General features: G+C 40.6%; 3 protein-coding genes across 3 annotated transcripts; all 3 read right to left on the bottom strand.

Moving 5' to 3' along the window:
• Nucleotides 1–3,311: 3,311 nt before the first annotated feature.
• On the bottom strand, nt 3,312–4,601 carry LOC104447591 (probable F-box protein At4g22030). Its single transcript, XM_010061312.3, has one exon. The coding sequence runs from the start codon at nt 4,599–4,601 to the stop codon at nt 3,312–3,314; it is 1,290 nt and encodes a 429-aa protein (XP_010059614.2).
• A 4,974-nt stretch (nt 4,602–9,575) lies between these two features.
• On the bottom strand, nt 9,576–10,859 carry LOC104431076 (probable F-box protein At4g22030). The gene has a single exon (XM_010043763.3). The coding sequence runs from the start codon at nt 10,857–10,859 to the stop codon at nt 9,576–9,578; it is 1,284 nt and encodes a 427-aa protein (XP_010042065.1).
• Nucleotides 10,860–12,513: 1,654 nt separating this feature from the next.
• Nucleotides 12,514–15,828, bottom strand: LOC104431073 (aminomethyltransferase, mitochondrial). The gene is made up of 4 exons (XM_010043761.2): nt 15,607–15,828; nt 14,131–14,708; nt 13,492–13,610; nt 12,514–13,189 (listed from the first exon to the last, which is right to left on the bottom strand). Exons 2-4 carry the CDS (start codon nt 14,689–14,691, stop codon nt 12,643–12,645), a joined length of 1,227 nt encoding a protein of 408 aa, XP_010042063.2. The 5' UTR covers nt 14,692–14,708; nt 15,607–15,828; the 3' UTR covers nt 12,514–12,642.
• Nucleotides 15,829–16,064: the final 236 nt, after the last annotated feature.

Genomic DNA, 16,064 nt, shown 5'->3' with positions numbered 1-16,064 from the left:
GTCGCGGGGATCAGCGGCTCGGCTGCCGGCGTTGGGTGGTCGCCGAGGACAGAGATAGAGGCTGGCCGTGGGCGTCGGGCTGCGGGCGAACTGCTGGCGCGATCGTCGGGCAGAGGCGCAGGCGCAGGTGGCGGCGACGTTCGAGCGGCGCTGCAACTGGAAGCGAGCAGGTCGCTGCTCGCGGCGTCGAGCGGAGAGGATGCGGCGCGGGTCTTCAAGCGCTGCCGGTGGAGGCGGAGCAGGAGCGTCGGCGTCGGGGCTTCTGGCGTCCGGCGCTACTAGGCACGGAGACGCGGAGGTCGCTGGGTGGGCGAGCGGAGGCTGTCTGAGCGGTGGCGAGTGGCGACGTCAGGTTGCAGACGGCGGGCGGCGAAGACTGGCGGCCCGGCGACTGGCTCGGATCTGCTGGCGTCAGGGATGGTGGTGCGGAGGTGCGGCGACCAGTAGCGACGAACGGGTGAGCTGCTGCGACGGCGCTGGTGCAGAGGCGGGGGCGGCTTCGCGGACGAACGGCGACGGGCTGGCGGAGGAAACGCCGGTGCGGTGGCCGGCGTGGAATCGGTGACTGTGGAGGCGCGGCGGATCGGGCAGCGAGGAACGGCGAGGAAGATGAACAGTATTCTGTTTTTTTTTTTTCTTTTTTTTTCCTTTTTTTTTTTTCTCTCTCTCTCTCTCACCTGTCTCTGTCACGTCCCTTTTTCTCTGCCACTTGTTTGGAAACCTCTTATCATTTATTTATAGAGGAAAACTCGAAGTTGTTTTTGCAAATAAGATATTCACTTAACCACTTAACAAAAAAATGGCTCCAAAATCACACAACTAATTTTTTTGAATTTTGAAATGAGGAGATATGTTTAACAAGAAAAATGCTTCATTATTCAAAAATTTCCAAAATCTCCCTCCAAATGTTTTTTTATTTTTATTTTATATGTTATTTATTATCCGCTATTTTTTTTTTCTAAAATATAAGTTTGATCCTAAATGTTATTATTACCTAAATGCAATGCTATGAAATGCTTAATGTAACAAGTAAATAGCATAGTCAAAATTAGGTGTCAATAGCGCACATGCGCACACATCTCAAGAACACTCTCTCCTGCCTAGTGAGTAATTGGATTTATTCATGTTCCATTCGCCATCTTGTAAGCCTGCTAGGAACCACTCATCGTTCGGACCCTCTAGCCTTGGCAAACACTCCCTACTCTCATCAAATCGGGTCATTATAGGCCCACCAGTGTCCGTGTAGTTCGTTCTCAAACCACACACCTACAGAGGGTGTCACTCTAATACTATATTATGACACTTCTAGATTGACTTATTTGAGTTATTGTCCACTTTGGCCCATCTTATATCAAATATCATGATTTTGTCCTTTAGCGTACAAGTTGAAACTTTCACAAGAGATCACTCATCTTGATAGTGCTCATATATGAGTATGCTTAACTTTAGAGTTCCAATGCCTAACATTATTGTTACGTCAAAGGATACCTTTTGTGAGTTAATTTCAATTTCACATATGTATCTCAGGAATGCTCTCTCATTATTGGGTGCACAATTTGGTTAATTTTTGCTTTGTTTACCATCTTAGAAGTTTGCCAAGAGTCACTCCTTGCTGAAGCGACCATGGCCACTTCCTGCCTTCATCAAACGGAGTCATTATAGACCCTCTAGCTTTTATGTGGTTTATCTCTGAATCATACACCTACTAGAGAGGATCTCTCTCTAATACCATATTGTGATATCCTTGGATTAACTCACCCAGTGTATTATCTGATTTAGCCCATCCTATGCCAAGCCTCAAGGTTTCATCCTTTGAGGTATAGGCGGGCATTTTCCTAAGATGTCACTCATTCTAATGATGCTCTCGCCTGAGCATGCTTAATATTGGTGTTTCAATGCTAAACGTTGTCGTTACATAAAAAATCATATATTTTAAATAATTTCACATACATATCTTTCCCTTAGTTTGATGAGCAATTTGGTTCAATACTGCTCTATTCTCCATCCTAGGTATCTTCCGAGAGCTGCTTTTTATCCATACCCTCTGGCCTAAACAAAAATTCCCCTCTTGTAGAATCAAAATTATAACATTAACATGATTTCAAATGATTAGGTTGCTCAGTACTAACCAGAGTTAAACCCTCATATGCTAAAAAGCGAAAAGCTAGAGGTAATTTTTAGTCTAAATAACTAGCGTATTTTAAGAAACACTCGTATTAAGGACATAACCATTTAAGCTATTTAACACATATTAAAATGTCCAATCCAAAAACTTAAATTGAGAGATGGAGAGAGAACACGTGTATATAAAGAGTATAGAAATCACGTAGTCAAGCGATGTGGTTATTTTAACAACACAAAAGACTAAAGCGAAGGGAAAAAAGAACTTTCGAAAAAAGATAAAAAGTCTCAAACATTTGACTAAGTATTGAATACCTCATGCTTGTGTACAGATTTTATATGTTTTTCATATTCATGTAATATCCCCTCATATATAACTTCAAATTTATTGGACAATTTGATATCATATTAAAGGCAGGTTCTATTCCAGTTTATTTTATGTTTCAACCCTCATTCATCAAATTTCATTTGTCATTCTTGATCCATGGTGTTAAATATCACAAATCTTATGTCCTTGAATTTGTATATTTTTCATATACGTGTGATTTTTCTCTACTTATCAATTTAAACTTTTGACCGGGTTCTGTGCACTAATGAAATATGCTCAAATTGCTGCTACAGGGTGGAAAAAAGCAAAAGTCACCGCCCAAGGGCAAGGGGCAAAGAGAAACTGCATGCATCACTAAGGTCAACTCTTTCAGAAAATTCAAAGCCGCTTTCGCATGGAGACCGTTTGTGCAGCAGAAGACATTTAGGAATTCAACCATTTGATTGTGTCCACATCGTGAAAAAGGTATGACGCATTGCCCTTCATTTTTCTTTACAAATCTTACCTTTATGAAAATTATAAACACGGCTTATGAAAATGCTTCATCGTTTAGTAAGAAAATAGACTACCTAAATTCGTATTTAAGAAGTGGAATATTAGATAAGATGTTGAATTCTTATATGGGTCGAAACCAGACTAGGAGCATATATTATATTTACCTGAGTATTTAATTAAAATTTGACCATTTGTGCAAACTAAAAAATCAGACCCGTTTATCAATTAATGCTTTTAATTAATTCTTTTGTGGAATTAATCGATACAAATTAAGCACCAAGAAATAAATAATGAAAGAATCATGTTAATGAGCCTCATTGTACATGTATCGTATATACACTGTTGTATATCTTTGTTCAAAAGAAGTTTAGAAAAGCTTGCTTCCAAACTCATCAACCTCACTCCCATCTATACAAGAAGCCATTGATTTTCTTGCTAAATCTCGGAGCTCCGACAAGCTCCGTCCCAGCTTCATCGCCACCTTCATCTCGAACATCTCTCCGTTCTCTCTCTTCCTATAGTCTCTCTCCTCGAGCGTCGCTTCGATGGTCTCTTCCAGGAGCTCGAAGAAGCCCGCACAGTTTCTGTACATCTCCACCACCATGCCGACTTGGCCTCCGTGCTCGAAGCTGTTGATGATCGCGGCCATCGCCCCAGTGATGGCTGCCACTGTCATGGCTGTCGAGCCACCGAAGGCCGAGCCGGCTGCAGCAATGCCGGTTAGCAAAGGAGCAGAAACCGCCAACATCTTATTCAATTTTAGCGCCAAATTCCCGAGCCTCAGGTAGTCTTGCTTGTCTTTGCTCTTGAGGACTTGGACGATGGCTCTCATCTCCACTTCTAGGTCCTCGCTCCATCCATTTCGCTCTGTTTTTGCAACGGTTTTCCCCCCTCGGTATTGGCGGCAGTCATTGGAAACCCTGGGCCACCATGCAGCGGGCTCGAATCTAGAAGGGAACTTCTCGAGCATCGCTCCGAGCAGAGGCAACGGATAAGCCCTATCAAGGGCCAGCACCTTCTCCATCGTCTCCTCCACGTCTGACTCAGTCGGGGATTGGAGCACGAGCATCGACTTGATCTCACACTGGAGCTTCCTGAACAACCTTGAGGCATTGCGTTGCTCTTCAGCCAGCTGGGAGGGCTGGATTTTGCTCATGACGAGCGTCATCCCGGTGGCCGCCGTAAACAAGAGAGCTGAGCATACTCTCAGCGATGGAGCCGGTGCAACCGTACCCATCGTGGCTGTGGTGGCGGCAGTGAGAGTCATCATGTTGACCGAGTTCAACAGGAGCTTGTTCCAGTTGTCTCGCTGCTCGCCGATGTTATCGTGCATCTCCACTCTATCTTCAACAGCCTCCAGGATCGCATAGAGCTTCTTCATCATTTCGACTGAAGAAGTAGGCGATCGGCGCTGCTCCAAGACCATATCTTTCCGGGCGACGTCCATTTGTAGTGGCTCCGTGAAGGCGTAACCATTCCTGGTGCTCAATTCCTCGACTAGACTCTTCGTGATCACAACGCTTGGATCATCAGCGATGCTGAGTTTCAAGGGCTTCGGGAGTTGGATCGCAGCGGTGATCGTTCTCTTCGAAGAACAACCTGAATAGGAGGAGGAAGAAGAAGAAACTAAGACAGAGGAAGCTTGTAAAGCCGCCATTAACGAATTCGATGATTTTGAGAGGATTCCTTGAGGATTTGAGTGGTTTTGGTTGAGGAGGTTGGTGGTTGGAGGCTCCTTCGCGTGCGTATTTATAGATGCGAGGTGCGCGATGTCGAATGAAGAAGACGTCGGAATTGTTAAAAATTTGACTGTAGAACGCCAGGTGTTGACTCAGCCCATACGGCTGACCTTTTCTATTATTTGAATTTGTATATGTCGAATTCTTACATCACATCATGTCATCCATACGTTCCTGAAGTAGAATCAATATTAGTAGCCGAAATGCGTAATAAACGCTATATATTGCATGGAAGCATTTAGACATGCAAGTCGTATCCAATTTTGAAAGCGACAATTTATCATATTATTTAATTAATATAATAACTCTGAAAATCAGTATTAGTATACTTTTTAGTTTTAGGTAATGCTTACAAAGATCACCAGTCCTTATTAGAAATGAATGGAAGCATTCTTTGATTAAAAAAGTGTTGTCATACGATCAAATTTCTTGATATTACTTTTTCTTTTCTTTCCCTTACCCAAAAAAAAAAAAAAAAAAAAAAACTTGATATTACCACATGTCACATGCGCCACCGGCCCGTGAGCTTATGCCTCTTTTGTCAACCAGGCCAGCCCAAATAGTTAGACCTCTCCACCCTTTTCCCACTTATGGTTCACATATATTATCTTTTAGGGATTTCTTATATATAAATAATTACTTAATTATTCATATTTATTGGCGAACCCAATTCGAATTACATATGATATGCTCTTGTTACAAATGGCCTTTCGATATTGATTTGCTAGACTATATGCATATTGCTTGTATGACAAATTCATTGGCAAACTGTAGAATTGTTGAGAAGAATTGTCAAGTCAAATCTCTTGAGTTACTTGGGGTTTGAACATTTCTTGAAATGGAATTTTCGTTGGATTCGAAGAGCATCGGGTTTTAGGTCAGATCGCTGTCCGATTTTGCATTGGACAGCCTTGGATTGAGTTCATTATGTTTGCGATCAAGTCAACCTAATTTTCGGGCGTTTGAATCTTTTGCTTTTTCTTTCAAATTGGCTATAATGTGTGGGCGAGTCAATTCGATGCAATTTCTTATACATAAATAATTAGTTAATTATTCATATTTATTGGCGAACCCAATTCGAATTACATATGATATGCTCTTGTTACAAATGGCCTTTCGATATTGATTTGCTAGACTATATGCATATTGCTTATATGACAAATTCATTGGCAAACTGTAGAATTGTTGAGAAGAATTGTCAAGTCAAATCTCTTGAGTTACTTGGGGTTTGAACATTTCTTGAAATGGAATTTTCGTTGGATTCGAAGAGCATCGGGTTTTAGGTCAAATCGCTGTCCGATTTTGCATTGGACAGCCTTGGATTGAGTTCATTATGTTTGCGATCAAGTCAACCTAATTTTCGGGCGTTTGAATCTTTTACTTTTTCTTTCAAATTGGCTATAATGTGTGGGCGAGTCAATTCGATGCAATTTCTTATACATAAATAATTAGTTAATTATTCATATTTATTGGCGAACCCAATTCGAATTACATATGATATGCTCTTGTTACAAATGGCCTTTCGATATTGATTTGCTAGACTATATGCATATTGCTTATATGACAAATTCATTGGCAAACTGTAGAATTGTTGAGAAGAATTGTCAAGTCAAATCTCTTGAGTTACTTGGGGTTTGAACATTTCTTGAAATGGAATTTTCGTTGGATTCGAAGAGCATCGGGTTTTAGGTCGATCGCTGTCCGATTTTGCATTGGACAGCCTTGGATTGAGTTCATTATGTTTGCGATCAAGTCAACCTAATTTTCGGGCGTTTGAATCTTTTACTTTTCTTTCAAATTGGCTATAATGTGTGGGCGAGTCAATTCGATGCAATTTCTTATACATAAATAATTAGTTAATTATTCATATTTATTGGCGAACCCAATTCGAATTACATATGATATGCTCTTGTTACAAATGGCCTTCTGATATTGATTTGCTAGGCTATATGCATATTGCTTATATGAAAATTCATTGGAAAACTGTAGAATTGTTGAGAAGAATTGTCAAGTCAAATCTCTTGAGTTACTTGGGGTTTGAACATTTCTTGAAATGGAATTTTCGTTGGATTCAAAGAGCATCGGGTTTTAGGTCAGGTCGGTGTCTGATTTTGCATTGGACAGCCTTGGATTGAGTTCATTATGTTTGCGATCAAGTCAACCTAATTTTCGGGCGTTTGAATCTTTTGATTTTTCTTTCAAATTGGCTATAATGTGTGAGCGAGTCAATTCGATGCTGGGTGAACTTTTGCCTTCTTTGCTTGAAGATGTCAAGTCCGATTGACAAAAGGGTGGATAAAAGTATAATTAGATATTAATTATATTTCTCGTTAACCTTAGATGTTGGATAACGCAACACATACTTTTATGAAGACAGTCTATCTTAAATAAATGAACTTCCAGGCCGTGAAAATGAGTGGCGTCGTAAATATCATGGTTATTTGAAGACCCACTATACTGTTATCGTATTAGCTGTTAAATATGTTTAAGCAAGAAGCTGGCTTATTTGACCATCATGTTTAAAATAATATGAATGTCGCTCATAAACTTATACACAAAACTAGAAAAACTGCTTTAAGAATTATTGAAAAGTTTAATCATGGCCCCTCCTAGATTAATTCACTTTAGATATTGTCTGTTTTGACCCTTACCATATTGAGATTTGCGGTTTTGTCCTTTTGGCATATGGGTGGGTATTTTCCCAAGAAATCACCCATCCTAATAGTGCTCTCATCTAAACACTCTAAACAAACATTAGAGTTACAATGCTAAAGGTTACTGTTAGGTCAAAAAATGCTTTTTGTGAGTTAATTTCATGTTCACATATGTATCTCAAGCTATCTTATGAGTAATTTGGTTTATTTCTACTCCATTTGCCATCCTAAAAGCATGCCAAGAACCACTCATTGTCTGGGCCCCCCAAACCCAGCAAGCACTCTTGGCCGACATTGAAACAAGTCATTACAGGCCCACTAGATTCCTCATAGTTTGTCCTTCAACAGCACACCTACAAGAGAGGTCCTACTCTAATACCATATTATGACACTTTTGGATTGACTTATTTGAGACGCTATCCATTTTGGCCCTTCTTATATCAAGTCTCACGGTTTTGTCCTTTAGAAAATAAGTTAAAGCTTTTATAAAAGGTTGTCCATTTTATTAGTGCTCTTACCTGAGCATGCTTAACATTGGAATTCCAGTGCCAAATGTTGTTGTTATGTCAAAGAACATCTTTTGTGACTTAATTACTGTTTCACATATATATCTCGAGAACACTCTCTCATAATTAGCTGCATAATTCAATTTTTTTTTCTCCATTAGCCATCTTACTAGATTGTCGGGAGTCACTCCTCGCCCGAGCACTTTAGTCCTCATGAACACCTCTTGCCCTTGTTGAACCGAGTCGTTACGGACCCACTAGTTTATGTGTGGTTTATCCTTGAACCATACACCTACTAGAGAGGATCTTGTTCTAATACCATATTATAACACCCTTGGATCAACTTACTCGATGTATTGACCGTTTTAACCCATTCTATACCAAGCCTCAATGTTTCGTCCTTTGAAGTATAGATGGGCACTTTCCTCGGAGGTTACTTATTTTAATAATGCTCTCAATTGAGCATGCTTAACATTGGTGTTCCAATGCTAAATGTTGTCGTATATAAAAAAGTGTTTCTTGTGAATTAATTCCAAATTCACATATATATCTTTGGAATGCTTTCCCTCAGTTGGATGCACAATTTGGTTCAATACTTTCCTTATTGTCATCCTATAAGTTTTCCCAAATCCACTCCTTACCTGAGTCCTCTAGCCCTGACAAACATTCAACCCTCAAAAAGGGCTTGGAAAGACTCAAAAATAGGATTTCCAGCTCTGATAGTATATGAGATATTATAGAATCACAGTTAATTGTTTTAAAAGTTTAAGTTGTTAGATGAAAGTATGATTTAATATTTAAATACTCTAACATATTTAAATACTCTAACAAGGCAAAAGCCAACGTCCAGAACAACGGGTGAAGAGACCCGAATGTGTCAATGATGTCAACTCTTTCAGAAAATTAAAAGCGGCTTTCGCACGGAGACCGTTTGTGTGGCAGGAGACATTGAAGAATTCAACCATTTGATTGCGTCCACATCGTGAAAAAGGTTTGACGCACGGCCCTTCGTTTTTCTTTACAAATCTTACCCATATGAAAATTAAAGACATGGCCTTATAAAAACGCTTCATCCTTTAATAAGAAAATAGAATAACTGAATTTTTATTTAAGAAGCGGAATATTAGATTAGATGTGGAATTCTGGCTAGGAGCTTATATTATCTTTACCTGAGTATCTAATCAAGATTTGACCATTTGTGCACAAGAAATCATATGATTCTATTAGTATATACTTCATATTATTTAATCAAGATTTGACCATTTGCGCACATAGAATTATACAGTATATACTTCATGATAATATGTTAAGACCACATTTTAGAAACAATTTTTTCCCTACTGGCAACTTCTTCTATTGGTTCATATGTTAAGAAGTAAAGCCCATGATCTTTCGCATTTTATATGTAATAAAGATGGATTCATTTTGTCTTAGTAAAAGCCTTTAGTACCAAACTTTTCTACCATGATATATAATAAAAGCATTGTCCGTTTGGCAATTATTTACACAGTCAAACTAAAAGGAATCAATAGAATCAACAGGCTAATTAATTAACGAAAGAAAATGGGGTTGTGAAAACCAGACCCGCATATCAATTAATGCTTTTGATTATTTATTTTGTGGAATTAATTGATACAATTATGCACCAAGAAATAAAATAATAAAAATAATCATGTTAATCAGCCTCATGTACATGTATAGTATATACACTATATATCTTGGTTCAAAGGAGTCAGAAAAGCTTGCTTCCAAACTCATCCACCTCAGTCCCTTCTGTACAAGAAGCCATTGATTTTCTTGCTAAATCTCGGAGCTCCGACAAGCTCCGTCCCAGCTTCATTGCCACCTTCATCTCGAACATCTCTCCGTTCTCCCTCTTGCTGTAGTCTCTCTCCTCAAGCCTCGCTTCAATCGTCTCTTCCATGAGATCGAAGAACCCTGCGTTGTTTCTGTACATCTCCACCACCATACCAACTTGGCCTCCATGCTCGAAGCTGTTTGTGATTGCCGCCATCGTGCCGGCGATGGCTGCCACCGTCATGGCTGTCGAGCCACTGAAGGCTGAGCCGGCTGCAGCAATGCCGGTTAGCAAAGGAGCAGAAACCGCCAACATCTTATTCAATTTTAGAGCCAGATTCCCGAGCCTCAAGTAGTCTTGCTTGTCTTTGCTCTTGAGGACTTTGACGATGGCTTTCATCTCCACTTCTAGGTCCTCGTTCCATCCGTTTCGCTCCGTCTTCACAACGGTTTTCCTCCCTCTGGATTGGCTGTGTTTGTCGGAAACCCTAGGCCACCATGCGGCAGGCTCAAATTTCTCGGGGAACTTCTCGAGCATCGCTCCTAGCAGAGGCAGCGGATAAGCCCTATCAAGGGCCAGCACCTTCTCCATCATCTCCTTCACGTCTGACTCAGTCGGGGATTGGAGCATGAGCATCGACTTTATCTCACTCCGGAGCTTCTTGAACAACCTCGAGGCTTTGCGTTGTTCTTCAGCCAGCTGTGAGGGCTGGATTTTGCTCATGACGAGCGACATCCCAGTGGCCGCTGTAAACAAGAGAGCAGAGCATGCTCTCAGCGATGGAGTCGGCGTGGCCACAGCCATCGCTGCCGTGGTGGTGGCAGTGAGAGTCATCATGTTGACCGAGTTCAACAAGAGCTCGTTCCAGTTGTCTCGCTGCTCGCCGACGTTATTGTGCATCTCCACTCTATCTTCAACAGCCTCTAAGATGGCATAGAGCTTCTTGATCGTTTTGACAGAAGTAGGTGATAGGCGCGGCTCCAAAACCCTATCATTCTGGATGACGTCCATTTGTAATGGCTCCGTGAAGGCATAACCATTCCTGGTACTCAATTCCTCGACTAGCTTCTTCGTGATCGCAGCGCCTTGGCGATTGTCAAGGCTAAGCTTCAAGGGCTTCGGGGCTTGGATCGAAGCAGTGATCGTTCTCTTCAAAGAACGACCCGAAGAGGAAGAACAAGAAGGAACTAAGAGAGAGCAAGCTTGTAAAGCGGCCATTAATGGAGTCGTTGAGTCTTGTGTTGCTGTTGGATTTTGCGTGTTTCTAGCGTTTGAATGCGATGGTTTTTTAGAGGATCGCTTGAGGATTGGAGTGCTTTTGGTTTAGGGAGGTTGGAGGATCTTCTGGGCTCGTATTTATGCATGCAAAGTACGCGATGTAAACATGAAGAAACGGTCGTAAGTTTTGAAAATTTGACTTAGAACGCAAGGAGTTGAATCTGCCCATACGGCCTGACCTTTTCTAGATGTCGGACATTTCAAACATCCAAATGCTACGTAAATTAGCAGGAGAAAACCACTCTTAAATCCCATCTATATACGTGAAATGCGTCATCGCTTATGTTTTAATAATGGTACTAGGTTTCTTTTATTTGACTTTTCCACGAATACCACATAGTGCAAGTGAACATGTAGGTATGTGAGTGGTACTCAATTTCGACCATGGCAATTTGTCACATTATTCATTATTCTAATTTCGAGAATTAGGTTAGTGTATCTTTTATTTATAAGTAACACTTATGTGTTATGACTAATGCAGAAATTACAACAAAACTAAAAAGAATAAAAGAACACTCAAACTTACGTGCAAAACTCTTATAGGAAAAACCGCGAGGAAAGGAAAGGCAAATCTCACTATGGAAATTTAAGAATTACAAAAGGTGTCTTGGAAAACCTTAAAAGACATTTTTTTTTCTATCCATTTTTCTCAAATTAAGTTGTCACAAATTTCAACTCGGGTATCAAAACCCAATTTAGTTGAATACTTGAAACAATATTCAAAACACAATCAACATTCAAAAAGATCACTTTTGCATAAAATAGGAGGGGGATGACTATATTCAATCATTGAAAAAAGTGTTTTTTCAGGCTCAAATTTCATGATAAAATTATTAATATAGTTTTTATTTGAGCAAATCTTGAGATTTAATTTGGTCCAGTAGAATGAAATTGATTCTTCTCAATATGGCGTTGGTCAATTTTTTTTGGCTTGAGTTCGTCATTTTGGCGTTGAAGTCAACATAAATTTCTGGCCTTTCACTTTTGGCTTCTTCTTCAAGCTGTGGCTATAATGTGGCGAGCGGTCAATTCGACGCAGGGGTGTAACTTAGCCTGCTTTGCTTGAAAATGTCAAGAAAGGCCGATTGATGTTAATCTTTATTAGTTAAACAACACGACGCATACTTTTATAACGATGGTTTATCTTGATTTAAGTTAGGGATAGCTACATAAATGATTTATGAACTATGGTTCGATATACAATATGGTCCCTGAACTTTTAATACGTCAAATACAATTTATGAATTTTAGCCAAATATGCAATGTCATTTTTAACATGTTCAGTATGACTCCTGAATTTTTGGTACATTTTAAAACTAGTCCATACATTATATTAAAATGTTTAATGTTGTTTGACAACTTGAATGTTCTCATATAGTCCAAGGACCAGTTTGAACATTACTAAAAGTCTAGGAATCACATTACAAATTAGGCTAAAGTTTAGGAGACACTGAACAAATTAAACCATATTACATATTTGGTCAAAGTTCATATATCATTTATGTCATTCTTCCTTTAAGTAAATTTCGAAAATCATGAAAAATTCCGGGAAAAAAAGCCCTGCAAAAACCACGTCATACGACCTATCTATGAATCAAGTATGAACATGAAGATTTATCATTGATTGCAACCGTCAATGTCAAGTTATTCAAAGCAAATCAAAAACAGAGAGACATCAGGAAGAACAGGAAAATGTCCATGAGGCTCATGTACCATCCAACAATTAAGATGGCTTGTAGTACTTTGTGGGGACGAACGGCATTTTTGTGACGACGCCGTCGTAGGCCTTTCCTCGGACCAGGATCTTAACCTTGGTTCCAGCTTTGTGTGACCCAGATTTCACGTACCCCATGGCTATGTTCTTCTTCAAGCAAGGGCTGAACCCTCCGCTCGTGACTTCGCCAATGTTTGCTCCCTTATCATTCTGGATCTCGCTGTGGCTTCTAGCAGGCGGGCCTGAAGAGATGAATCCGGCACGCCTGATCTTTGGACCCTCTTCGAGCTGCTTGAGGATTGTCTCAGCTCCAAGGAATCCGCCTTCAGCCCTCCTCCTCTTCCCAATGGCCCATGTCAGTCCGGCTTCCACCGGAGTTATGTGCTGTTCCATATCGTTGCCATATAAACAAAGTCCAGCTTCAAGACGGAGACTGTCCCGAGCACCTAAGCCGGTCAACCTCACCTTCCCTTCTGACTTCTCCAGGATCGCTTTGGCCAGATCCACGGCATGCTCTGAAGGAACTGAGATTTCAAATCCATCTTCACCAGTGTAACTGCAAAAACACAGAAAACCATCCAATAGGCTCTCATGCTAGTTGGATGAGAATAGGGAAGTGGCATAAATATGAAGAGAATTTGAACTATCAATCCAGCTGACTAGATATATTTGGATCATTTTCTTTGCTCACTTGTGAGGAACATGAAATTATAGACGGACAAGAGAGGCCTTTCCACAAGACATGATCTTTCAGGACCAAATATAGGAGGACAAGCTGATAGTGGAGATACAAGAATTATGGTCATTTTTATGAAGTAAAAGGCAATAAAAGGATCAACTGAGAAAATTTTCATGTACCCTGTTCTGGTGAGAAAGCAGGAAGCACCGTTGATATCAATGATGCGGAAGTCGCTGAAATAAATCTTGCTCAAGTCCTCTTTTGTCAAGTGCTGGAGAACTGGGGCGGCAAGAGGACCCTATATGAAAGAAGATAGGAGGATCATAGTTATGTCCCTGAGATACACTTGGGACATTTAAACTTCCCTTTCTAAATCAAGCTGCTTTTGGAATTCAGAAATCATGACAGATAGGGCTATAAAGAAAACAACAGTCCCCCCAGTTACAATCGAGTCTAGAATAGATTCTTTTATAAACCGGAGCGCGTGACCTTTCATTTGTCCCTCCATATTTCATTTATGAAATCAGGAGTATCAACTACAAATAATAAGATAAATAAACAAAGCAAGGCCAGATTACTTGAAAAACGATACTTTCAGAGTTTTTTCAATCTTATCCTAAACCAAGCTTTCAATTCTAGTATCAACATTATTATCACTCAATTGGAAGGACAAGGATAGGTTGATCAGACAGTCTTCTTGGCCCATTTCTGAGTACAAAAAATAACCATCTATTTAAGAATAAAGAGTCAAGTAGTGAAAACCGCATGTCCGCCCAAAAACTGTGAAATTAGGAAAAGATGTGTTCAGTAAGATCAACCTGGAGAGCAAGGAGAGATCTTTCATCATGAATGTGCCACAAAACATCCCCGCCTTTGGCCTTGAAAGCCTTCATATGCTCCTCGATATGGGCCAGGTCCTTATCCCTACACCCAGCATTCACCACAAGGTATATATGATCGTCCTTGACTTTGGTGATCACAGTGTCGTCAATTGCCCCTCCTTTCTCATTAGTAAACACAGACAGTGTCCCTGTGCCAGGAGCTAGCGCAGCGACATCGCCAATGACCAGCTTTTCAAGGAAAGTAATGCAATCCTTCCCTTTAAGGCTAAGCCCACACATATGAGAGACATCAAAGAGGCTACCATTTTCTCTGCAGTTCACTGTGGACTCCATGATTGAGTCCTTGTATTGAATGGGCATGCTCCACCCAGCAAAAGGCACCATTTTTCCCCCATGAGTGACATGGAAGTCATAAAGCACTGTCTTCTTGAGATCAGCTTCGCTTGCAAAGTATCGACGTGCGACAGACTTCTTATCAGCCTGAGCAAGCTGGCGACGGATTGACTGGCCAAGCTGCCACAAACCTCCTCCTCTCATGTTTAGATGAAAAAAATCTGGTCAAAGAAATAGAAGACGTTATAAGTAAGACATCCAGGACAATTTAAGTTTTTCCCCTCTCCGCCTCAGTTCCCATTCTCCAGACAACAGCTTTAATTGGATCAGGACAAGTGATGATGGGCATTGGTTTGGTAAGTGTACATGGTGACTTGAATATTTCGGCAAAAGGATGAAATGATGCATCATTAAAACAATCGAATGTGGAAAGAGCAAGCACATTCTTTGACAGAGATTTTACATGTTCACACGGGCAACTCCATAAGGAGCTTAAGCATTTCAGTAAGTCCCATCAGGTGCTATATTCCTCTCAGAAACTGGCAACATTTGGTCATGCAAAACATCATAAGAACGACATCACAACCCAGACAAAACATACAACAAAAGAACAAATAATAGATCTATATCACCTCAGGCTTTCATCATATGTAAGGTCACAAGATAAGACAATGGTCATCAGCCCTCTAAATCTTAGAATTCATTTTGAGCAGACCAACCATATTGTCCAAAGATACTCTAAAAAAGAAAAGAAAAACTAATGAAAGAGCCTCAGATTCTATGAGAAACACAACCAACCCATCCAAAATAGCTGATGCCTTGATTCACCGAAAACATATCAAATAGATATGGCTTTCATATTGCACACACATACACTACATGGTCTCAAAACTGAGGAGCAAACTCTGAATATCATTCATTTTCAACCAAAAGCACAAAATGACATTCAGATCCTATCAAAAACCCACTTTTCCCAGGACAAGAACGAAAGTGCCCTGCAGAGGGATTCGAATCCAACACAGAAAGCACCGATCTTTCGCCAAGAGTTGATCAAAAGAACAGAACCCAATTCATCTTTCAGGCATTTAAGCAAAAACATCACGTACAGAGAGGACTCACCCGAGAACACGCTCTGCTCCTCGACGAAAGACCACCAAATCTCGAAGCCCAGCAGGGCATCAATGCACGAGGTTGGTGATAGAATGAAGGATGTCCTTTTATGGGTGCTTCGTAATATGGTGGATAATTAACAAAAGGGCAGTCTTTTATCCTATTGTTTTTTGGGTTGGTGAGACAGGGAGCGCAGTGGGTGGAGGAGGGTTCCTCTGTTCAGATCAAAACCCATCGTTACCGAGTGGTGCTCGGCAACGGGAGCAACCCCATCTCTTTCCCTGGTGTTCCTGTGCTGCTGAGTCCCATGATGTTATGGTGGTCTTCGAACATCGATGGTCCAGGAACCAGACGTGCGTTTTCTGAGAAGGGATCTGTCGTTGGGTCGAGAGAAAATTGGTCGGTGAGCTTGGAATTCTAAGTTGGAACTGAATGTACTGGATTCTTGGTAGAATCTGACAGATTAC

The sequence above is a fragment of the Eucalyptus grandis genome, chromosome 5 (assembly GCF_016545825.1).
Source record: "Eucalyptus grandis isolate ANBG69807.140 chromosome 5, ASM1654582v1, whole genome shotgun sequence".
Classification (NCBI taxonomy): Eukaryota; Viridiplantae; Streptophyta; class Magnoliopsida; order Myrtales; family Myrtaceae; genus Eucalyptus; species Eucalyptus grandis.
This window is presented reverse-complemented; position numbering and strand designations above follow the sequence as displayed.